The sequence below is a fragment of the Globicephala melas genome, chromosome 11 (genome assembly GCF_963455315.2).
Source record: "Globicephala melas chromosome 11, mGloMel1.2, whole genome shotgun sequence".
Classification (NCBI taxonomy): Eukaryota; Metazoa; Chordata; class Mammalia; order Artiodactyla; family Delphinidae; genus Globicephala; species Globicephala melas.
Window position 1 is genome coordinate 55,480,849 of NC_083324.2, and position 26,550 is coordinate 55,507,398.

General features: G+C 37.9%; 1 protein-coding gene across 7 annotated transcripts in view; it reads right to left on the minus strand.

The window, feature by feature from the left end:
- ZCWPW2 (zinc finger CW-type and PWWP domain containing 2) overlaps positions 1–26,550 on the minus strand; it is a 139,991-nt gene that overhangs the window by 4,331 nt on the left and 109,110 nt on the right. For 4 of the 7 annotated variants that reach the window (XM_060307383.2, XM_030830018.2, XM_060307384.2 and 1 more), the window contains exons 5-8: positions 25,645–25,691; positions 7,926–7,978; positions 6,815–6,882; positions 54–178 (exon numbers count right to left, since the gene is read on the minus strand). In XM_060307383.2, coding sequence (XP_060163366.1) covers positions 54–178; positions 6,815–6,882; positions 7,926–7,978; positions 25,645–25,691 — 293 coding nt within the window. The remainder of the gene's footprint in view (positions 1–53; positions 179–6,814; positions 6,883–7,925; positions 7,979–25,644; positions 25,692–26,550) is intronic. The other 3 variants (XM_060307387.1, XM_060307385.1, XM_060307386.1) reach the window with 2 other exon arrangements.

Below are 26,550 nucleotides of genomic sequence, written 5' to 3' on the forward strand. Positions count from 1 at the left end.
GTTTAAGGAGTCTGGAGTTGCTGTTTAGGCCTGATGGTCACTATGGACCCTACCTTTTCTCCTGTATCTGTCTCCTCTCTGCGCTCCCCTTCGGACTCATCAGGGGCGGCTGTGGGCTCCCGCGCTTGCTCTAGCATTTGCTCCAGCTCTTTTAGTAAAAGTTCTGTCTCAGAGACAACTAAAGAAACAACGTTAATATAGTCAAAAATGTTATATCTTAATTAATTCAATCTAATTCATACTATTAACCACCCCCAAAGAGGACATTTTCTAAAGTTATGAGATTAAAAAATAAATACTTTGTATAATTTTCAGATCGGCCTCTGCTTGATGTGAAATTACTATGGATTTCCAGGTGAATCTTTTATATTGAATAATTATTCCTTGAAAAATGTAGGTTACATTCTTGCTATGTGTAGACTATAAAGTATCCCTGAAACATCAAAAGCTCACTAGAAGTTTGCATTTTTAAAATAAGGAGCCAAGGGCACCAAACTAAATTGTTATTTATAGACCGAGGGTCAGCAACTTTTTTTCTGTGAAGGACCAGAGAGTAAATATTTCAGCCTTTGTGGGCCAGATGGTCTCTGTCACAGCTACTCAATACTGCTGTTGGATGCAAACCATACACATACACTTAAACCAAATGAGAGTGGCTGTGTCCCAATAAAACTTTATTTACAATAACAGGCAGCAACTCGTGGACCGTGGGCCACAACTTGTCAATTCCTGCAATAAACTATTAAAGCTACTGTTTAAAAGGGGAAGCCATGTAATTAAGTGGCAAGGCTAAGTCCAGACTAGTCTATTCCTAATCAAAATATCAATGCATCTTAACTGCCTAATCTGATTAAAAAAAAAAACCCACACACTTATAAAAATTGTGGTTTTTTGGTGCTACTGTGACAGAAATATGTAAGTATGTAAAAAATCTGGTAACTGATTGAACTTGCTGAGATAAAATAATATCCCCATCAAAGAAATAAACACCTATTATAACTCTACAGACTCAATCACTGATTAACAATATCAACTGAATTCCCGATTTAAATAAAACAAACATTTTCATTTGATACCAAGTCTTGTTGAAGTAAAGATAAGGGGAAGGAGACCCGGATGGCCTGCTTCTGCAAAACAGACTGATGGGGCCCCTGAGAAGTCTTCCAAGGGCAGCATGATTGAAAGAGAAAGGCCACGAACACTCACCCCATCACCTTCCACTCTGGTTATACAAATCTGACACACCACCCCTATTATGGACTGCTCATTGGCAAGTAACCAAAAATCACACGAGGTAGAGCAGCTGAAAGTTCATGGAACCCAAGCAGGACACACCCTTCAGCGCTAAAATATTATCAATGAATATATCAAGGTGTTCCCAGCAATCATATTAATTTAATTGTGCATGATATACACATCCATTTGTGTGTGTGTGTGTTTACACACACAGGTATCCTTGTAAACTAAGCATGCTATAAGGTAAAAACAGAGATTATTAACGTGAGACGTTCCAGCTCAAAAGAATTCATATTTTATTACCATCTTCTTTTATTTAATCAACAAATGTTTATTGTGTGCCTACTAAGGGTCAGGGGCCCCAGAGAAGAGCCACAGACCAACGAGCCTTCCTGGTCATCATCTCCATCTAGCCAGTCTTAGGTTTTCTTTGTGGAAAACTCTCACAAACAGTTTGAAAGAAGCTTTCTGATAAGCCATTCCATACCTCAGAACCAGTTCCTATGTTTAAAGACAAACAAACAAAAACCGTAACTGACATGTTAGTTGTAAGCACACAGATCTGTGTTAACTGCCAAAGCCTAAGAACACAGAGGATAAGCTATTACATTCTAGAACAATGATATTCAAAATCTAGGGGCACAAGGATCACCTGGAGACTTTATTAAAAAATATGAATGCAACACCATATCTACTGAATCAGAATTTTCTGTAGGAAAGTACATTTTCACTGAATCAGTTTTGTTAATGAGATTAACCTCTCTTTATGACAGATTTCTTACTTAGTAACCTGTCAATAACAACTGTGTGGCTATCTTCACACCAATTCCCCAGTCCCACTCACAGATGTTGGGTTTTCCTACTTTACATTCTGAGTCTATGGAAATTGATAACTGACATTCAGTGCACTGCTGAGAAGGTGTATTTTGAGCTCTGCTGTAAAGGAAAAATGGCACACAAACTTCTTTTTATTTCTAAGGCTAGACTAAAATACAATCAATTTATGATAATGAATGTCATTGCCAAGCGCCATTGCAGGCTCTCTGTTTTCAAGTGATCTGGAAAAGTATGTACACTGCCTTTCGATCAAAGGGAAGACAAAGTAATGGATGACTTCATGAATCAACCAGGGTTCATAACACCAACTTGACTGATGTCAAATTCTGCTTCCAGAGCAACAGGAGGCTTGCTTTTCTAAATGGGTATTCCTATACTGTAAACGCAGAGAGTGCAAAAATAATTCTCAGAAATTGCAGTTACTGTAATCTACAAACTAGGTTATCAAAATTGGTCAATGATCTCCTCCAAAGATAGAGAGAGAATGCACGCCTGTGCTAACTGCATGACCAATCAACTTCTATCAATCCTCATTATCCTGTAGTTTTCCTAACTTGCTTCAATTTGTTGAGTGATAGCTGCTCTATCATGCAGAGAAAGTGGAAAAAAAAAAAAGAAAAGAAAAGGAAAGAAAAAAGTATCTCTCATACTGAAGTCCATATCTGGCTTTTAAAAATGACTTTTTATAAAATAAATCAGTGTTTTTTTCCATTCCTGATAAGAAATAACTTACTGTTTACCTCAATAAATCAGTCACTATTTTTAAAAATAAATTTATTTATATTTTATTTATTTTTCACTGTGTTGGGTCTTCGTTGCCACACGTGGGCTTTCTCTAGTTGCGGAGAGCGGGGGCTACTCTTTGTTGTGGTGTGCATGCTTCTTTTTTTTTAAACATCTCTATTGGAGTATAATTGCTTTACAATGGTGTGTTAGTTTCTGCTTTATAACAAAGTGAATCAGCTATACATATATATATATATCCCCATATCTCCCTCTTGAGTCTCCCTCCCACCCTCCCTATCCCACAGTGTGCATGCTTCTCATTGTCGTGGCTTCTCTTGTTGCGGAGCACAGGCTCTAGGGCCACGGGCTTCAGTAGTTGTGGCACGTGGGCTCAGCAGTTGTGGCTCGCGGCCTCTAGAGCACAGGTTCAGTAGTTGTGGTGCACAGGGTTACTTGCTCCGCAGCATGTGGGATCTTCCCAGACCAGGGATCGAACCGGTGTCCCCTGCGTTGGCAGGCGGATTCTTAACCACTGCGCCACCAGGGAAGTCCAATCAGTCACTATTTTAAAAGCCTTCAAATGTATATTTATGAAGTTTTCTTTACTCTCTATTTCTCTATTAAATGTCTAAAGAAGCTATTTCCTCCCTTATATAACGAGGCCACTGGCTGGGTTATTTCAAACCTGGCACTGAAAAATAGCATCTTAAATAAACATTCAGGGCCATTTCAATGTTGAAATTTTGAAGTCATTCTTACAGAAAAGGAGGGTGAAGAGGAGGAAAAAGCACTTGGTTTTGTTTTATTTTCAAGTAACCACAAACCCTCCTCTGCGTGTTCATGATTTAAACGTAGAGATGAGTGAAATACAGGCTGAAGTGGAATGAAGAAGAGGACACCTTTCTGGGACACAAACAGAAACAGGAGGCACAAAGGCCGAGAGGTTAAAGGTGACTCCAAACCAAGAGCAGGTGGGCAAAGTTTGCCTTGAATAGCGAGACAGCACCCTTCTCCCCGTTAGCCTTTTACACCCCAGACCCAGGCCTCAAGCTTTCATCTCCTACTCGGGCTCAGCCACCATCCAGACCTTTCCTATATTAGCCATTCTCTGCCATGCTCACCTATCTCAGACAGCTAATGAACACATCCTTTGCTAACTTATTAATTAATGTTAGTAGATTATTAGTTAATCCAGGGTACTATGTCAATCTTTTATCTATAATAAGTTTAATACACTGTCTACTTCCCAAAAAGAAATGAGGTATTTACCAACAGAAAACACTGATACAATAAAACAAATGACAAAAACTGAAAGACTGAAAATAAAAGAAGTCAAAATCAATTCATTAAGGAAGATACGAAAGGCATTACATTTAAAAAATGCTTAGACCAACTACCAGTGCTGTAAAGAAAAACCATAAATTTAGCTTTAAGCTTCTGGTACTCAAAGCAACCAAGGAAATTGTTGCAAACTTTGATTAATTTTAAGACACTATGTGACCTTAGAAAAGTCACGTAACCTATTAAGTACCTCAGTTTCTCCACTGACAGAATGGGCGTTAAAATAATATCTACCTTATCTATCTAATATAGATCTTGTGAGGGTTAAATAAATTGACATATGTGAAATGTTTAGAAAAGTGAGGACACATACTAACTGCTACAGGTGTTATCATTATTGTATTATTATTTCATCATCAATGGATTATTTTTTTTTTGGTCCCTAAACACTGAAAAAAAAATATAATACAAGATATTTCGGGTGGCAATTCTCCAAAAAAATACAGACATGCTCCACAAATAGCTATTTCTTAGATTAAATCTCTTTTTATAACCACTTTTTAAAATTGAAGTATAGTTAATTTACAATGTTGTGTTAGTTTCAGGTGTACAGCAAAATGATATATATATATGTGTATATATATTCTTTCCCAGATTCTTTTCCATTATAGGTTACAAGATATTAAATATAGTTTCCTATGCTATACAGCAGGCCCTTGTTGGTTACCTATTTTACATATATAGTAGTGTGTATATGTTAATCCCAAATTCCTAATTTATCTCTCCCTCCCGGCATTAGATTAAATCTTTATACAGCCATGAATATACAGTTTAATTTATTTAATGATTCCTCAATTTTTTCTATTATTTTCCAGAAATAGTCCTCTCTTTGTCGGATAAGAGGGCTTCTACTGCATCTCTTTATTACAGATGAAGAAACTGATACTTGGAAAGGTAAAGTAGATCCACTTAATTGACTCTCCCTGGGATCTCTAACTAAGGGAAAGAGAGAAGCAACTGTAGAGCATAAAACCCATAATGGAATATCACAGCTGGGGCAGTAGACTAACAGGAGACACATTAGCACCTGGGAGCATAAGGAAAGAGGGTCCAAAAGTGGGGTGGAGACTCAAGAATCTGACGGTATAATTTTCCTCTGTTGCTCGATCTAGGACTGATCCTACCTTAAGCTAAGAAGAAATGAGAGATCTCAGAGGCCTGCATCAAGGGATCCACAGAAATATGGGTAGTGGGTAAAAAATTTGAGGAGGGTACAAACTACTGAAAAAGAACTACTCTTTCAGGAAGTAGTCAGCTCTTACAAAGAACACAGAAGACTAGATGTTTCTGTTCTTTAGTTCAAATGGGATTGAGGAGTGGAACACTGATCAGGTAAACTATTTTAACAATTAACTACTGAGACTTTCAGAGCCATACAGAACATGAGACTACTGACAGGGCTTCCCTTTAGTGGAAGACTACTGAGATGTGTTCACTCATTTACATGGAAGAGTCATTTCCAGTCAGTGGATTCCTGGCAGGCATGAATTTCTTCTGTAGGATCCTGTGCTAGTTGGAGAGGAGAAGGATCCAGCTGTACTATCAGGGTCACCTGGTGGTAACTCAGCCTAGGTCTAAAATGACTTTTGATATTTCTACAGGAATATCTGAACTGATCATGTGAGGCAAAGGAACAAAATAACCAAAAAAGAAAAAAAGCACCTTAAATAGCGGGAAAGCAGTAGCAGAATAAGTTTAAGAAGAGATAGAAACAACAGAATTTTGTAGTGGTTTAGGAGAGGAGCCAAAGAAATTTCTTTTTAAAAAATAACTACCTTGGGCTTCCCCGGTGGTGCAGTGGTTGAGAGTCCGCCTGCCGATGTGGGGGACACGGGTTTGTGCCCCGGTCCGGGAAGATCCCACATGCCGCGGAGCAGCTAGGCCCGTGAGCCATGGCCACTGAGCCTGCGCGTCCGGAGCCTGTGTTCCGCAACAGGAGAGGCCACAATAGTGAGAGCCCCGCGTACCGCGCAAAAAAAAAAAAAAAACCTACCTCGTCCTTCCTCTGCCTGCTTTCCTTTCTTTTACTGAGACTGAAAACAAATGGCGTATTTAGCCAATGGAAATGAGAGCCCCGTAGGGTCTTGGAGTGGCTTCAAGGAGAGGGAGTGTGGCACAATGACTTCTCTGGGTTTAACTGGCTTTGAAACCTCTTTGTATGGCTGCCAAAGTTCCACCTAGCAAACAAGCATGTGCCTGCTTTTCAAGACCAACGAAAATGTAGGAAAAGTAAAGTGCTTTTGAAAGTGAATACCTTCTCCCTGCAGGCGACATTCTCCCTACTGTGGTCTAACTCCAATGGCAATTAATTCAGCTGGAAGCCCTAGGCTGCTGCTTTTCTTCCTTCTCCCCCTTTGGCACCCCTAGGACCCCAATAAATGTGGAATAGATAAGTCTGGATTGAAGCGTATTGATGCTGGTATTTCCTTCCACAACTGCTGATGCTTTATTTTAAAAAATTAAATATATGACAAAGCCAGAGAAAATTTAATTCGAGGGAATAGAAACCTGAAGACAATTGAAAATCCCTAGTATGTAAATCAATACCAAAAACCCACTAATGTTTCTCATATATGTATACATGTACATTTTTTTTTCTTCAAAGGAATACAATTATATGTGGTGAAATTAAATACAGGTAAAAGAACTAAAAGCAGGACAGGCCTTCACATACCCATGTTTTCCTTTGATAAGGCATCATCTGAACAAACATTTTCAAAAGATGATTTTAAAATAGCTTTCCTAGAAAAAGAATTTGACAGATTTATTTTCAAAAGATCAGGCATGTATATTTAAATAACTGTTCATGCATATTCATTGGTAACTGTAAATTATGAGTATATATTTCCTAACTTGGGGTACTTTTTCTTTGTTGTTGTACACAGTAAGTAAGACAGTGAAAAACAAAATAATACTGATCTGAGCTCTCACTAGGTGAAAACCACTAGTAATCTACCCAGCACCTTACACAGCCTTTTTCGTGTAATCCTCCCTCCAAAAACCTACCAATTGTTACTCAGAGGAACTAAGAAATTTGACAACATAGGAAAATGGTTGAACGTGACAGTACTAAATTCTGTCAGACTGCAAAATCCATGCTTTTCCCACTACACCATGTTGCTGATTTAGAGTCAGAAAACATCTGTTCAAACGCATTTTCTCTAACCAGATCTTGAGAAAGTCACTTAAATTCTTTAAGGCACAAATTCTTCATCTTTTAGGTGGAGATAATTATGATATACCCCTATCTATTTGATGAGGTTACTGTGAAGTGTCAAGATTAGGAAGTGAAAGTCCTTTTTAAAAATTTAATTATTCATCTTCTAAAAAAGGACAAAGAAGAGAAGGACTGTCATATTAGGCCAGTCTTTGTCTTTGAGTAGGACTCCTTTTCACATAACACTGATTACTATTCATTAAAAAAATAAATAACCTGTATGGCTGGTTCAGTGATAAACACTAAAACTTGTCATCAGTGACTTATTATAAAGGCTTATTTCTGGTTTGCATTACCTATTTTTAAACTAAAAACCTGCTTCTTATCTGGTTGCTCACATGATATTAATCTTTGAAACTTATAGTTCAACACATTTGTACTAACATAAAACTTTCTCCATAATTCTAAGCCTACTACTTATCATTTTATTAATTCTTTTAGAAAATTTAAAACGTATTTCCCTAGAGAAACAAAATTAAGAACCAGGGGGAAATGTCATATAAAAATTAAACCCAATATATATATATTTCAATTTTATCATAATAGTTTTTAATTTAAAAAAGCATACCTTTTCCTAAATTTAGGCTTTTTCTTTTGAGTATTATTTTTGGAAACTTGCATCTGTAAAGTAACAACACAAAAAGATCAGTTAGTTCATATGGGATACGATGAGTTCAGCATAATAATGGATCCTATATGGTCTGAGTAAGTTAGCCCAGAAGAAAAACTCTGGTCCCCAGCCCTAAACAACATATGTAATTCTAAGTCAGCCACTTCATCATCACTGCAATTCCACTGACCTGCTCAACTTCTAGGAATGGTCGACTCATTCAGTACAAATGCCTACCCCCTATATCCACTCTCCCTTCCTCACCTTCCACAAATACACAAAAATACTAAGTAAAACTACTTTTATATTTTCATTCATATATGATCTTTAAAGAAAGAAAAAGAAATATTCAGATGCCAGAAACATGTGGAATGCAAAGCTATACAGGTGGGAACTGACATGGTGAAGACCCACAGAGAATTTATACCAGAAAAGGGCCAAAAGGGCTTGGGACTGGGGTTTTAATGTCTAAGCAAGGACAAGATGAAGGATGTGGAGGAACTGGAACACTCATACATTGCTGGTGGGAATGTGAAATGGTGGAGCCATTTTGGAATACTGTTTGACAGTTCCTCAATATGTTAAATGGAGAGTTACCCCATGATGCAGCAATTCCACTTCTAGGTATATGTCCAAGAGAAATGAAAACATACGTCCATGTAAAAAATTATATTTGGTCATAATTATGAAACTATGAATGTGCATAACAGCATTATTCATAATAGCCAAAAAAGTAGAAACAACCCAAATATCCATCAATGGATAGATATGTGATATATCCATGTAATGAAATATTACTCAGCCTTTAAAAATAGTGAAGTACTGACACATACTACAACGTGGATGAATCTTGAAATCATTACGGTAAGTGAAAAGTTGAAAAAAAGTCAGACACAAAACGCCACGTTGTATGATTTCATTTATCTGAAATGTCCAGAAAAGGCAAATCCATAGAGACAGAAGTAGATTAGTGATTGCCAGGGACTGAGGGGATGTAGAAATGGGCAGCGATTCCTAATGAATATCAGGTTCTCTTTTGGTGGTATGAAAAAGTGTTCTGAAATTAGATAGTGGTATTGGTTGACAACTGTGAATATACTAAGAAACACTGGATTTTACAATTTAAAGGACTGACTAAGTTATATCTCAATGAAGGTAAAAAATTTTTTTAATGCAGTGACATGGAAAAATTGAAAGTAAGGAGATACAATATATCAATGATTATTAACAAAGGGAATACTGCTACAGTATTACTGGTAGAAAAAACCAGATATTAAGGCAAAAAGCATAATCAGAGATAAAAAGGTTATTACTTAATGCTAAAAGAAACAATCTACCCCCAAAATATAATAGTCCTGAACCTGTATATACCAAAATCTTAGCCTTAAAATATACAGAGAAACAGAATTACAAGTAGAAACTGATGAATTTACAGTTAAAAGGGGATATTTTAATTTACTTCTCATAAAAAATTATATCCTAATAATCACTCAGGGGAAGTTTGTATGAAACATTCAGGGAATTCATATTATTATGATGCTAAAGAGTAAGTGATCTTCTTTTTGTGATCTTCAACCTCAAGGTAATATTCAAATAGTTTTTCCAGGACTGTTATATATCTATATGGTAAAAAATACGTATAGAAATACTGTTGTCTAAATCATTGAACTATATCTCCAAAGACAATGTAATGCTATTATTTCTATCTTGTTATTAAGGATCAGCTTATATTACATGCATACTTGAGTATGAATTGAAAGGCTGGTCACAAGTGGAAATGAAATTCAGGTAACAAAGTGAAAACTGCTTTATAGGTACTAATAGAAAGAAATACTGCTAGACGACTACCATAAATTACAGTGAGTTGTGCTGGTCATAATAAATTCCTTTTCTCCTTTGTTAAATACTGCATAGCAGCCAAAATGGACTAGTCAGTATTTGCCAAACGCCCTGTGCTTTCCTGCTCCAGGCTTTGACAACGTATGATGGATGGAGAAGGGCACTGCATCTGGAAGGAGAGGGTCTGGATCTGGATGCTGACTCTGGCACCTACAAGTGGGATCACCTTTGGTAAGTCACTGACTACTGTAACATCCAGCAAGAGCCTGGCGTAAGGTAGACACGTAATAAATATTTTCTGACTAAATGACCATTCTGCATTTCAGGGTCTTCTTTAGTTAAATAATGCTAAAAAAATAACTACCTCAAGGCATTTGAGGGAAGATTAATTACACAACATGCCAGGAAGTATCCAACAGTGTTTGGCAATTAGTTGATGTTCAGTCACTGTTTCATTGTTATACTAGTCCACCAGGTCAGTGTCAGAACTCTACCCTTTTTTCTTAGACCATACGACAGAGGGAACTTGGCACTTTGATATGGCTGGACTTTGGTAGTGTATTAGTTTCCCAAATCTGCCATAACAAATTACCACAGATTTGGTAAAGCATCAGAAAATTATTGTCTTACAGTTCTGAAGGATAGATGTCTGTCTCATAAGAACACTTATCGTTGGATTGATGGCCCATATTATCCAGGATGAGCTCATCTCAAAATCCTCATCCAAAGGATTTGCAAAGATCCTTATTTCAAATAAGGTCACATTCTGAGGTTCCTGGTGGACGTATCTTTCGGAGGCTACTATCCAACCCAGTACAAGTAGACACTGAAGATTACTTTATCTAATCTATCTCTTCCCCTTCTCTTCCTGTGTTGCACAGCTGATTCTCCTATGTTGTCCAGTCCAATGCTATTCAGAACAAGAGCCACAACATGACACAATCAGCAACATCTGAGAGCTTGTTAGAAATGCAAATACTCATGCCCATCCCATGCATACCAAATCAGAAACTCTGTGGGTGGGGCCTGGAATCTGTACTTAAATAAGCTCTTCAGGTGACTCTACAGTTTTCCAGGCACTGATCTAGCCCACACCCATCCACACAAATATATTGCTATACAAGTGTCACTGATTTTAAAGAAAACAAAGCAAGTATTAATTCTTTCCTTGGACATAAAAACAAAGAGGTGTATGTATAGACAGCATATGCCATTTACTGAAAAAAAATAATTAGCATTGTGGACTAGAATGGCAAATGAGAGAACTGCCTTTTACTGCAAAGGACAGAAAATGTGTAAGAATTGTGTTTATATCAGATTAATATAATCTGCATAAACTGACTTGATATTGCCCATTTCCTTAAGCCACTATTCATCTAAATTAAAAACCTTTTTTTGGCTCACACCAAGGAGTACTTCCCAGAACTTCTGCTGCCAGTGTCCTTGTCCCCACAGTGAGCCACAGCCACCCCCCGCCTCTGCAGGAGACCCTCCAACACTAGCAGAGACCCCTGATGTTGGGGAGCAGTTGAGGACCCAGACCAGTCACTGATGGTGACCACACGAAGACAAGTTCCGGAGACTAGGAAGTCCAAGATTAAAGTGCCAACCAGAGCTTTGGGGGAAGATGGCGTAAGAGTAAGACGCGAACATCACCTTCCTCCCCACAGATACACCAGAAATACATCTACACGTGGAACAACTCCTACAGAACACCTACTGAACGCTGGAGAAAACCTCAGACCTCCCAAAAGGCAAGAAAGTCCCCACGTACCTGGGTAGGGCAAAAGAAAAAAGAATAAACAGAGACAAAAGAATAGGGACAGGACCTGCACCAGTGGGAGGGAGCTGTGAAGGAGGAAAAGTTTCCACACATTAGGAAGCCCCTTCGCGGGCGGAGACTGCGGGTGGCGGAGGGGAAAAGCATCGGAGCAGCGAAGAAGAGCACAGCAACAGGGGTGCGGAGGGCAAAGCAGAGAGATTCCTGCACAGAGGATCAGTGCCGACCGGCACTCACCAGCCTGAGAGGCTTGTCTGCTTACCCGCTGGGGTGGACGGGGCTTTGGTCGGAGTGCAGGGAGAGGACTGGGGTTGGCAGCGTGAACACAGCCTGCAGGGGGTTAGTGCACCACGGCTAGCCGGGAGGGAGTCCGGGGGAAAAAGTCTGGACCTGACGAAGAAGGAAGAAGCAAGACTTTTTATTCCCTCTTTTGTTTCCTGGTGCGCGAGGAGAGGGGATTAAGAGCGCTGCTTAAAGGAGCTGCAGAGACGGGCGCGAGCCGCGGCTAACAGCGCGGACCCGAGAGACGGGCATGAGACGCCAAGGCTGCTGCTGGCGCCACCAAGAAGCCTGTGTGCGAGCACAGGTCACTATCCACACCTCCCTTCCGGGGAGCCTGTGCAGCCTGCCACTGCCAGGGTCCCAGGATCCAGGGACAACTTCCCCGGGAGAACGCACGGCGTGCCTCAGGCTGGTGCAACGTCCCACTGGCCTCTGCCGCCGCAGACTCGCCCCGCATCCGCACCCCTCCCACCCCATGGCCTGAGTGAGCCAGAGTCCCCGAAGCAGCTGCTCCTTTAACCACGTCCTGCCTGAGCGAAGAACAGACGCCCTCCGGCGACCTACAAACAGAGGCGTAGCCAAATCCAAAGCTGAGCCCCGGGAGCTGTGCGAACAAAGAAGAGAAAGGGAAATTTCTCCCAGCAGCCTCAGAAGCAGCGGATTGAAGCTCCACAATCAACTTGATGTACCCTGCAGCTGTGGAATACATGAATAGACAACGAATCATCCCAAATTGAGGAGGTGGGCTTTGAGAGCAAGATTTATTATTTTTTCCCCTTTTCCTCTTTTTGTGAGTATGTGTATGCTTCTCTGTGAGATTTTGTCCCTAGAGCTTTGCTTTCACCATTTGTCCTATGGTTCTTTCAGTCCGTTTTTTGTTGTTGTTTGTTTGTTTGTTTTGCTGTACGCGGGCCTCTCACTGTCGTGGCCTCTCCCCTTGCGGAGCACAGGCTCCGGACGCGCAGGCTCAGTGGCCATGGCTCACCGGCCCAGCCACTCCACGGCATGTGGGATCTTCCAGGACCTGGGCATGAACCCGTGTCCCCTGCATCGGCAGGCGGACTCTCAACCACTGCGCCACCAGGGAAGCACCCGTTTTCTTTTCTTTAAAAAAATTTTTTTTCTTAATAATTATTTTTACTTTAATAACTTTATTTTATCTTATCTTCTTTCTTTCCTTCTTTCTTTCTTTCTACTTTTTCTCCCTTTTATTCTGAGCCATCTGGATGAAAGGCTCTTGGTGCTGCAGCCAAGAGCCAGTGCTGTGCCTCTAAGGTGGGAGACCCAACTTCAGGACACTGGTCCACAAGAGACCTCCCAGCTACACATAATATCAAACGGCAAAAATCTCCCAGAGATCTCCATCTCAACACCAAGACCCAGCTTCACTCAATGACCAGCAAGCTACAGTGCTGGACACCCTATGCCAAACTAGCAAGACAGGAACACAACCCCACCTAGTAGCAGAGATGCTGTCTAAAACCAAAATAAGTCCACAGACACCCCAAAACACACCACCAGACGTGGACCTTCCCACCAGAAAGACAAGATCCAGCCTCTTCCACCAGAACACAGGCACTAGTCCCCTCCACCAGGGACAGGCACCCAAAACAACGGGAACCATGAACAGCCTGCAAAAGGAGACCCCAAACACAGTAAGATAAGCAAAATGAAAAGACAGAAAAACACATAGCAGATGAAGGAGCAATATAAAAACCCACCAGACCTAACAAATGAAGAGGAAATAGGCAGCCTACCTGAAAAACAATTCAGAATAATGATAGTAAAGATGATCCAAAATCTTGGAAATAGAATAGACAAAATGCAAGAAACATTTAACAAGGACCTAGAAGAACTAAAGACGAAACAAGCAATGATGAACAACACAATAAGTGAAATTAAAAATACTCTAGATGGGATCAATAGCAGAATAACTGAGGCAGAAGAACGGATAAGTGACCTGGAAGATAAAATAGTGGAAATAACTACTGCAGAGCAGAATAAAGAAAAAAGAATGAAAAGAACTGAGGACAGTCTCAGAGACCTCTGGGACAACATTAAATGCACCAACATTCGAATTATAGGGGTTCCAGAAGAAGAAGAGAAAAAGAAAGGGACTGAGAAAATACTTGAAGAGATTATAGTTGAAAACTTCCCTAATGGGAAAGGAAAGAGTTAATCAAGTCCAGGAAGCACAGAGAGTCCCATACAGGATAAATCCAAGGAGAAACACGCCAAGACACATATTAATCAAACTGTCAAAAATTAAATACAAAGAAAACATTTTAAAAGCAGCAAGGGGGGTTCCCCGGTGGCACAGTGGTTGGGAGTCTGCCTGCCGATGCAGGGGACATGGGTTCGTGCCCCAGTCCAGGAGGATCCCACATGCCATGGAGCGGCTGGGCCTGTGGGCCATGGCCACTGGGCCTGCGCGTCTGGAGCCTGTGCTCCATGGCAGGAGAGGCCACAGCGGTGGGAGGCCCGCACACCTCTTAAAAAAAAAAAAAAAAAAAAGCACCAAGGGAAAAACAACAAATAACACACAAAGGAATCCCCATAAGGTTAACAGCTGATCTTTCAGCAGAAACTCTGCAATCCAGAAGGGACTGGCAGGACATATTTAAAGTGATGAAGGAGAAAAACCTACAACCAAGATTACTCTACCCAACAAGGATCTCATTCAGAGTTGATGGAGAAATTAAAACCTTTATAGGCAAGCAAAAGCTGAGAGAGTTCAGCACCACCAAACCACCTTTACAACAAATGCTAAAGGATCTTCTCTAGGCAAGAAACACAAGAGAAGGAAAAGACCTACAATAACAAACCCAAAACAATTAAGAAAATGGGAAAAGGACCATACATATCAATAATTACCTTAAATGTAAATGGATTAAATGCTCCCACCAAAAGACACAGACTGGCTGAATGGATACAAAAACAAGACCCCTATATATGCTGTCTACAAGAGACCCACTTCAGACCTAGAGACACATACAGACTGAAAGTAAGGGGATGGAAAAAGATATTCCATGCAAACGGAAACCAAAAGAAAGCTGGAGGAGCAATTCTCATATCAGACAAAATAAACTTTAAAATAAAGACTATTAAAAGAGACAAAGAAGGACACTACATAATGATCAAGGGATTGATCCAAGAAGAAGATATAACAATTGTAAATATTTATGCACCCAACACAGGAGCAACTCAATACATAAGGCAAATACTAACAGCCATAAAAGGGGAAATCGACAGTAACACGTTCATGGTAGGGGGCTTTAACACCCCACTTTCACCCATGGACAGATCAACCAAAATGAAAATAAATAAGGGAACACAAGCTTTAAATGATACATTAAACAAGATGAACTTAATTGATATATATAGGACATTCCATCCAAAAACAATAGAATACACATTTTTCTCAAGTGCTCATGGAACATTCTACAGGATAGATCATATCTTGGGTTACAGATCAAGCCTTGGTAAATTTAAGAAAATTGAAATTGTATCAAGTATCTTTTCCGACCACAATGCTATGAGACTAGATATCAATTACAGGAAAAGATCTGTAAAAAATACAAACACATGGAGGCTAAACAATACACTACTTAATAACGAAGTGATCACTGAAGAAATCAAAGAGGAAATCAAAAAATACCTAGAAACAAATGACAATGGAGACACGACGACCCAAAACCTATGGGATGCAGCAAAAGCAGTTCTAAGAGGGAAGTTTATAGCAATACAATCCTACCTTCAGAAACAGGAAACATCTCAAATAAACAACCTAATCTTGCACCTAAAGCAATTAGAGAAAGAAGAACAGAAGAACCCCAAAGTTAGCAGAAGGAAAGAAATCATAAAGATCAGATCAGAAATAAATGAAAAAGAAATGAAGGAATCAACAGCAAAGATCAATAAAACTAAAAGCTGGTTCTTTGAGAAGATAAAGTAAATTGATAAACCATTAGCCAGACTCATCAAGAAAAAAAGGGAGAAGACTCAAATCAATAGAATTAGAAATGAAAAAGGAGAAGTAACAACTGACACTGCAGAAATACAAAAGATCATGAGAGATTACTACAAGCAACTCTATGCCAATAAAATGGACAACCTGGAAGAAATGGACAAATTCTTAGAAATGCACAACTGCCAAGACTGAATCAAGAAGAAATAGAAAATATGAACAGACCAATCACAAGCACTGATATTGAAACTGTGATTAAAAATCTTCCAACAAACAAAAGCCCAGGACCAGATGGCTTCACAGGCGAATTCTATCAAACATTTAAAGAAGAGCTAACACCTATCCTTCTCAAACTCTTCCAAAATATAGCAGAGGGAGGAACACTCCCAAACTCATTCTACAAGGCCACCATCCCTCTGACCAAAACCAGACAAGGATGTCACAAAGAAAGAAAACTACAGGCCAATATCACTGATGAACATAGATGCAAAAATCCTCAACAAAATCCTAGCAAACAGAATCCAACAGCACATTAAAAGGATCATACACCATGATCAAGTGGGGTTTATTCCAGGAATGCAAGGATTCTTTAATATACGCAAATCTATCAACGTGATACACCATATTAACAAATTGAAGGAGAAAAACCATATGATCATCTCAATAGATGCAGAAAAAGCTTTCGACAAAATTCAACACCCATTTATGATAAAAACCCTGCAGAAAGTAGGCATAGAGGGAACTTTCCTCAACATAATAAAGGCCATATATGACAAACCCACAGCCAACATCGTCCTCAGTGGTGAAAAACTGAAAGCATTTCCACTAAGATCAGGAACAAGACAAGGTTGCCCACTCTCACAACTCTTATTCAACATAGTTTTGGAAGTTTTAGCCACAGCAATCAGAGAAGAAAAGGAAATAAAAGGAATCCAAATCGGAAAAGAAGAAGTAAAACTGTCGTTGTTTGCAGATGACATGATACTATACATAGAGAATCCTAAAGATGCTACCAGAAAACTACTAGAGTAATCAATGAATTTGGTAAGGTAGCAGGATACAAAAGTAATGCACAGAAATCTCTGGCATTCCTATACAGTAATGATGAAAAATCTGAAAGTGAAATCAAGAAAACACTCCCATTTACCACTGCAACAAGAAGAATAAAATATCTAGGAATAAACCTATGTAAGGAGACAAAAGACCTCTATGAAGAAAATTATAAGACACTGATAAAAGAAAGATGATACAAATAGAAGGAGAGATATACCATGTTCTTGGATTGGAAGAATCAACATTGTGAAAATGACTCTACTGCCCAAAGCCATCTACAGATTCAATGCAATCCCTATCAAACTACCACTGGCATTTTTCACAGAACTAGAACAAAAAATTTCACAATTTGTATGGAAACACAAAAGACCCCGAACAGCCAAAGCAATCTTGAGAGTGAAAAACGGACCTGGAGGAATCAGGCTCCCTGACTTCAGACTACACTGCAAAGCTACAGTAATCTAGACAGTTTGGTACTGGCACAAAAACAGAAATAGATCAGTGGAACAGGATAGAAAGCCCAGAGGTAAACCCATGCACATATGGTCACCTTATCTTTGATAAAGGAGGCAGGAATGTACCATGGAGAAAGGAGAGCCTCTTCAATAAGTGGTGCTGGAAAAACTGGACAGGTACATGTAAAAATATGAGATTAATCACTCCCTAACACCATACACAAAGATAAGCTCAAAATGGATTAAAGACCTAAATGTAAGGCCAGAAACTGTCAAACTCCTAGAGGAAAACATAGGCAGAAGACTCTATGACATAAATCACAGCAAGATCCTTTTTGACCCACCTCCTAGAGAAATGGAAATAAAAACAAAAATAAACAAATGGGACCTAATGAAACTTCAAAGCTTTTGCACAGCAAAGGAAACCAGAAACAAGACCAAAAGACAACCCTCAGAATGGGAGAAAATATTTGCAAATGAAGCAACTGACAAACGATTAATCTCCAAAATTTACAAGCAGCTCATGCAGCTCAATAACAAAAAAACAAACACCCCAATCCAAAAATGGGCAGATGACCTAAATAGACATTTCTCCAAAGAAGATATACAGACTGCCAACAAACACATGAAAGAATGCTCAACATCATTAATCATTAGAGAAATGCAAATCCAAAGTACAATGAGATATCATCTCACACCAGTCAGAATGGCCATCATCAAAAAATCTAGAAACAATAAATGCTGGAGAGGGTGTGGAGAAAAGGGAACACTCTTGCACTGCTGGTGGGGATGTGAATTGGTACAGCCACTATGGAGAACAGTATGGAAGTTCCTTAAAAAACTACAAATAGAACTACCATATGACCCAGCAATCCCACTACTGGGCACATACCCTGAGGAAACCATAATTCAAAAAGAGTCATGTAGCAAAATGTTCATTGCAGCTCTATTTACAATAGCCTGGAGATGGAAACAACCTAAGTGCCCGTCATCGGATGAATGGATAAAGAAGATGTGGCACATATTACAATGGAATATTACTCAGCCATAAAAAGAAACGAAATTGAGCTATTTGTAATGAGGTGGATGGACCTAGAGTCTGTCACACAGAGTGAAGTAAGTCAGAAAGAGAAAGACAAATACCATATGCTAACACATATATATGGAATTTAAGAATAAAAAAATGTCATGAAGAACCTAGGGGTAAGACAGGAATAAAGACACAGACCTACTAGAGAATGGACTTGAGGATATGGGGAGGGGGAAGGGTAAGCTGTGACAAAGCGAGAGAGTGGCATGGACATATATACACTACCAAACGTAAAATAGATAGCTAGTGGGAAGCAGCTGCATAGCACAGGGAGATCAGCTTGGTGCTTTGTGACCACCTAAAGGGGTGGGATAGGGAGGGTGGGAGGGAGGGAGACGCAAGAGGGAAGAGATATGGGAACATATGTATATGTATAACTGATTCACTTTGTTATAAAGCAGAAACTAACACACCATTGTAAAGCAATTATACTCCAATAAAGATGTAAAACAAAACACACACACACACACACACACAAAACAACAACAACAACAAAGAAAACCTTTTTTTTTTTTCTTTTGGCCGTGTGGCATGCAGGATCTTAGTTCCCCAACCAGGGATCGAACCCAAGCCCCCTGCAGTGGAGGCATGGAGTGTTAACCACTGGACCTCCAGGGAAGTCCCAAAATTAAAAATCTCTTTAAGCAAGAAGAACAAGTTTGTTAGCTGTGCTAAATCTGAGGCTGTAAAATTTTGATTAGCAATTTATGCTCATAGAAGACATAAATATGTTTTGTAACCTTTTGAGAATAATTGTCAGTCAGTAATCAGTAAAGAGCTGCCTACTTTGACAAAAGAATGAATCTGTATCTTGAATAATGTACATAAACTCCTTGTCAAAAGTCATCATATAGAAGGAAAAGCCAATATTCTCATTCCCCTTTAGTAAATCTGCTGGGAAATATATGCTTGGAAAAGGAAGAAAACTGGTTTCATGCAACATTGTAAAAGATGGTTATTACTTAATCTGAGTATCTGGAGAGTACCAATAATAAAGTTAAGTCTTCGGGTTCAGATAATATTTGTTTTTAACACTTCTTTGAAAACGAAGGAAGGTTGAAATGATCATTTTCTAGCCCTATTTAAACATGATTTCAACAGATCATCTACAAATCCAGTGTTTCTTACATAGATATCTGCTAATGACCAATGTTTCACTCTGGTCAATCTTCAGTAGAGGGGTATTCCTGTGAGATTTGGACAATATCAGAGACCAGTCCCTGGCAACATGACTTATAAACATCTAGTTGTCCCTTGCACTCTCTTCAGCCATGTGTAAGTTCACACTAAAGCACTGTGGATTTCTCTGCTTTGAGGAGCTTACTAGAAAAAATACTGGAGTGTGTGGTCAAGCAGTGAGCTGAGACACAGAATATTTTCCCCTAAAATAGAAATTGACCACTAGACCACCTTAAACAGAAGGCATGAAAAGGCCTTCTATTAACACCTCCCAATCTTGGCTGAGGACAGAAGTAACAGGACACCTCAAGGAACTATATGACTATGTACTTCACTGATAAATTTTGAAGTCTTGCACTTGATTTTTTTTTTAAACAGTCTTTGACCATCTAGCTATACCAGTGATAGAACACAGAAATTCAGGAAGTTTATTATTTTTTAAATAGCACAGATTGTACTCACATTTATATAGAGCTTCAGAATACTAAGGACTAATAGGAACAGAGTGTCCAGAGAGGAAAGAGTTCCATGGAAATCAGAAAAAAGCAGAACTTATATCAGTTGTTTATCCGATTGAATGAAGCTGGTAAGTTAGATTATTTGACTTGCAATTGGACACTGTCTAAAAATCCAAGTCTGTTGAAAACAATTCCTATTTGTGTATAGTTTTTCCTAAGTCACTGGATATTTTAGCAAGAGGAATGTTGGGAAAAGGTAAGATTTCTCAGGAAGACTTTCTAGAATCTACGTATTTCAATTAAATCCTAAAAAGCCGATGTACAGAGAACATTCAATGATTATAGTACCCATATTACACTATTCTTTCTGGACTAAAGAACAAATTTTGAGACCTTCATTATCTATTTTACCACTTTTCTCGCCATCAACTTGAGTAGTAAGGATAATTGGCCTGATTCTTTAACCCACAATCACTGTCAAATTCTGAACATTAATCCTCAGCAACATGCAAAAGAAGATGATCTCCCCTACACAGGAATAGACAGACTCTGCACAACAGCACACTTTTTTTAAAAAAAAAGACTATTCTTTAAAATATTTTATTTGGATCCAAGTCTTTACATCAGCTGAGGATCCCAGAGGTTGAAATGAAAGACATTCTTGAGCCTAGATTCATGGAAGGATATGCAAGATACACCTCCCTTTGTTTGATCTGGGTGACTGTGTTCCCAGTATGTGGGGGAGTACAGATTTAAGATGTGTACCTAATATACATATTTCATAACAGAGCAAATTATTTTTGAAGCAAAGTAAAGGTATTAGTACATAAAAAATATCACCCCAAAGTCATTACAATTTTAAAGAATTTAAAGTAATAATTTATGTGTCTTCAAAGAAAAGAAATAGGCTTGTGTTGTCTAATATAAATAAAAAGTTTGAAGAAGCTATTATGGGCAGAAGCCAAATGTTTATAAATTTAAAATTATAGATTCATTCTAATAAGTTATATGTAAATTCTACTAATTTTCACTAGCATACTTTTTCCAATGATAACAACTTCCCTCTGCAAACAGGAAAACAATAGCTATTTCTATTAGACATAGAAAGATCATTTTTAATATCTAGTGCAATAGCTACATTCAAATTCCTTTTGTATGTTATATCCACTTTTCTATGGATTAGTAAGATTGGTTTTGGTTTTAATGGAATGGGATGAGGAAGGTGACGGTGAATGAGAAATATCCCAAACTTTGGAAGAAACCCAGATTCATCGTGTGTGTAGCTTGATGTTGGAGTCATAATTTGTGTGTCTGGATGAGAGAAAGGACTATACTTGTAATGAATATAATCAACAAAACTGAAGAAAGCTGCATAATACAACCTTTAGTCCCAAATAACAAAGGACAACACCTGCTCTTCATGTGATTAGTAGGACTCAAGTTGAAAAGGTTTTTGTATCTTAACAAAAGAGCAATCACATTTTGTAGAATTCTTTTTATTGCCTTCTGGCTCAAAGTTAAAATATAGAATAGAAAACGTGGAGAGTTATGGTTGAAAAGTTTTGAATTTCTGGAATCTGTGACACTAGATTTTAAGTATTACTAAACTTGAATTCCAAGTGAATTAATACCTTGAGTGAATTTTCAAATGGGCATAATGTGCAGAGAAACAAAAATTAATACAATCTTCTATTATTATACATGGTGACATTTTAAAAATGATATTTTGTTTTTTAGTAATTAGGATGAAAACAATTCTTAAAAGTTAAGAGAGGATATTACTGATAAAGATGAATTTCTGTTTACCAAGTACCAGGTCTGCATAACTAAACTTTGAATTTTCTCAGATAAATCAGTGCACTGGGACAAGTCATCGGATTAGGATACCCCCCACCACTTCCACCTCTCAAAACACTCCCCTTCAGACCTGAAACCCCTGAAAACAAGAGGCGCCTACAAGGAGGTCAGTTTGATTGAAGTCAGATCCATAAACTGAAAGTCAAGTCAAAAACAGGGTTAAGCCAATATATAAGTCCCATAGTAGACTTTTCTATTTAAGAAACAAATATAATCATCCACACCAGAAAAGAGTTACTCTAAATCAAGGGGTCTTTGCTTGTTCTCATAAATGGTATATAAAAGTTTCTGGATATCAACAATTAATCCATTTTGTCTAATTTTACTACTTTCCTACTAATAGTTATCCTACAGAATTCCTATAGATTTTAATTCAAGATTAGCTTGCAACCTAATCAGGCAGGTTTAGTTTTTAAGTTACTAAAGAATATCTTGTTAAAAATCACTCCCCTGGAAGGCTGTTTCATAATACTGCCATAGAGTGGCACAGAGTTTGAGAACAGAGAAACTGAAATTAGTACAAAAAGAACTTTCTATGTGAAGGTTTCCGCTGATGATTTAAAGTGATAAATGGACAATTTTCTATATTAATATATATTTATTTATATATTTGAAAATGCAACTCACATCAAAAGAGTACATTTACATCTTAAAATTTTGGTTAGGACACTTTTTGGGGTAATGAAAATGTTCTCTATTTTAATCTGGAATGGTAGTTACATGGGTATATACACTTAAGAAAAACTCATCAAACTCCACCCTTAAGGTCTGTGCATTTCACGGTGTTTAAATTTTACCTCAATAAAAAAATTAAATTACTAAAAAGGTTAATCAAATGAAAGAAAACTACAGTAACTAACAGCACAGAAAATGGCAAAATGATGATGGAATACCTGAATGATTCAAGTTTTGGGAACACTGGTCTATGGAAAGGTGAAGAAAAGTAAAATCCAAAAGGAAATTAAATGAGTTTTGAAACGTGACTGTGACTCTTCCCAAGGGGTTCTTCTACTTACTATTCTTTCCTGAGGTATCTCTCTGCCTGGTGCTAGAAGCCAGCCGTAGAGATCTATTATAATATTTATCTTTGTGGAAAGATGCATATAAAGCTAAGTGAATCAAGTGAGCTGCAGTACATGAATTCTATGTTAATAAGCAAGCTTATTAATTAGCACAAATATCCAGACATCTACTCATAAAATGTAAGCGATTTCTGCAATTGGGCTAATGAAATTTTCCTGCTTATTATGAAGAATTTTTGCAATAATTTGGGGGAAAATTTTTTTTATCCGAAAATATAATAGCTTGAATTCCTTATACATAAATGTATAAATCAAGAAAAGTGGTCATTAATTTTGCCTTTCAAGAGGTATAAGTTAAACTCTTGGCATTACTAAAAATAAAGTGTTAGAAAAAAAGATATGCATACATACATACTTTCTATATATAAGCTAAAAAAGTTTAGAGGGGGCTTCCTGGTGGCAGAGTGGTTAAGAATCCACCTGCCAACGCAGGGGACAAGGGTTCGATCCCTGGTCCGGGAAGATCCCACATGCCATGGAGCAACTAAGCCTGTGCACCACAACTACTGAGCCTCCACTCTAGGGCCCACGTGCCGCAACTACTAAGTAGAAGCAGCCTGCGTGCTGCAACTACTGAAGCCTGCACGGCTGGAACCCAAGCTCTGCAACGAGAAGCCACTGTAATGAGAAGCCCACACACCGCAACAAAGTGTAGCCCCCACTTGCCACAACTAGAGAAAGCCCACATACAGCAACGAAGACCCAATGCAACCAAAAATAAATAAATAAAAATGATTTTCTTTTTCATTAGAAAAAAGAGATCCTTTTCCAATTAGTAACAAATAATGTGGGAAGGCCTTAGTTAGAAATATGTAAAATTCTACATTGAAAAAAACTAAAGAAAAAATGATAAAGAGACATATTTCTACGTGTGTGCATTCACTTTATAAACATGTAATTTCTCTCCAAATGAATACATAGATTTTCTACAATACCAATCATCACCTCAACAGAATTTTTCCTGGGAGAATTAACTAAATATTTCTAAAGTTCATCCGTATGTTGTTAAAACTATTTAAATTGTGCCTTTATTGAGGTTTCCATGGGAAAGGAAATGTAGGGTAGGGTAAACAGTTTAGGACTGGCTACTTTGAATAATTCTGGAAGGCTTTGGTCTAGAGGGGTGGTCTCCATTGGCTGGAACCTGGGCCTGGGATAATTTAGGGCAGGGGCAATACTGGCTTGGTATTTGAGAATTTGATAAGAAGGTAGTTGGGTGATGTGGGTTTGGAATTAGTTGGTCCATATGAAAGATGTACCCTGTGCTAGTCTTGGGAGGGACAGTCTCTCCCCAAACAGAAAGGGTTTTTAAAATGTCAATTCATCATAATATACATACAATCTGAAAAACTAAACAGGCAAGAACTATGAAAACAATTTTTGAAAAAGTAGGGTAATGAAGGATCACCAATCCACACATTAAAGAAAACATAGAGAAACAATAATTATAGCAATTTAGAATTCTTTTAAGACTAGATACGTGATATAGAAACAGATATTTTGACATGTTAAATGCCGTATGTTATATTATGAAGAAGGTATACTATATACTATAAAGAAGATAACAAAAGAAAAACAGTAAAGTAAAGAAGGGAAAGATTATTTATTAGTCAATAAATGGTATTCGGATAACTGGTTTTAGTGTAGGGGAGGAAAAATGTCTTTTTCCTCTATTCTTCTAAGCTCTCAGTTGGGGCCCCTGTAACAAAAGATAGATTAAAAAGAGAAAAGCATACAAATTTATCTAAGGTAAGTTTTATGTGACAGGGGAGCCTTCATAAGGAAATGAAGATCCAAAGAAGCAGTTCAACCTATAAATCAATCAATCAAAGTAAAAAAAGCTCATGGAAGAAATGGACAAGGATATGCACAGGCAGTTTTCAGAAGAAATATGTCCAATAAATATATAAAAAATGCTCAACCTCACTAAAATAAAAGAATAAATAACAGCAGATTGAAATAAAAATGGCATATTTTTCTCCTTTCAAATATTGGCAAATATGTAAAAATTGGTGATATCTAAAGCTGGCAAGGGAGTGGGAAAAGCATTGATAGTGGTGGACACAAGGAGAGAAACTACTATTCGAGAATATTGTCACTTAAGGAGACTGTCAAGGCTCAACCTATCCCAATCACAGTTTTGACAGTAACTAGAGTTAAACATATCTCCACACACAATGTATAGAATGACATGTTAAATTTTAAAAATTCTTTTAAAATGCTATTAACTTTATAAATTTTCATTAAAAAGATTCATACAAATGTCTGATACTGTTCTCTACTTAACTTTAAGGTAAAGTCCATATTAAGCTGTGAATTTTAATTATTTGAATTTTCCATACATTATAATAACATGACATATTAAAAATATTTTAGTATATGAGAGTATGTACAAATAAAAGCAATTGTTTACTTGTTAACTTACAATTTTCTATTATTCTAATATTTGATAATTCTATAACATTGATAAAAGTAACTATAAATATTAAATTTTTAGTGTCAACTAACATTTAGAAGAAAAATTTGATTATATGTCATTTTGATTTAAAATATTAATTTAATTTTCTTTTAAAAATAGTGTTAATCAGATTGAATTTGAAGTCTGTATATTTGATTTAATAAAACATGATCTTACCCCTTTCTTGGCCACCACAGCAACTTTGCCATCTGCTTTGGATTTGTCTGTAAGATAATAAGGTATGGCTGCCTCAAAAAAGTGAACTACACTCCTATTCAAATAAATGCAACATTACACAGTTAGAATTTTCTACTTTCTCATACCATGATATGTGTTTTCAGTGGTTCTTTTGATCAAAATGCTAACAAACTCAGCTCCCAGAGTTGAGTAAAACAAAGTAATCCAAAAGTAGTAACATCAGGGATTGGTATACTTATTTGACAAACCTCCTCCCTTAAATCTGATGGCTGGTTGGATGTCCACCAGCTAGCATCTAGTGTATCTCATTTCTAGACAGCTTATGGTCAGCCTATGTGCTCTAGAGTATGTAGGATCTGGAATTAAATCCCAGCTACCTCTACGTGTACATCTATTGGGCTGGCCAAAAAGTTTGGAAAAACTCTAACGAACTTTTTGGCCAACCCCATACTACCAGCCAGACATGTAATAAAGACTTTATAGAGACAATATCTTATTTAATCCTCATGATAGTTTTAAAAGGGGCGTACTCCATCTGCACTTCACTGCATGAGGTCATGCAGTGGGGGCAGATCCATTTGACTACAAATCCCTAAGTTTTATGCCTGCTGCCTCCATCTGGGGTCCCTGAGCTGCCAACAGTGCATCAGAGAAAGACTCAGCAATAATGAAGAGTCTAATCAAATAGAGAACAGATGACCTTTGAACAACATGTGGATTTAAAGTGCAGACCCCTTGCACAGTGAAAAATCCACGTATAATTTTTGACTACCCTAAAACTTAACAACTAATAGCCTACTGTTGACTGGAAGCCTTAGTGATAACATAAACAGTCGAGTAACACATATTTTATATGTTATATGTATTATACACTATATTCTTACA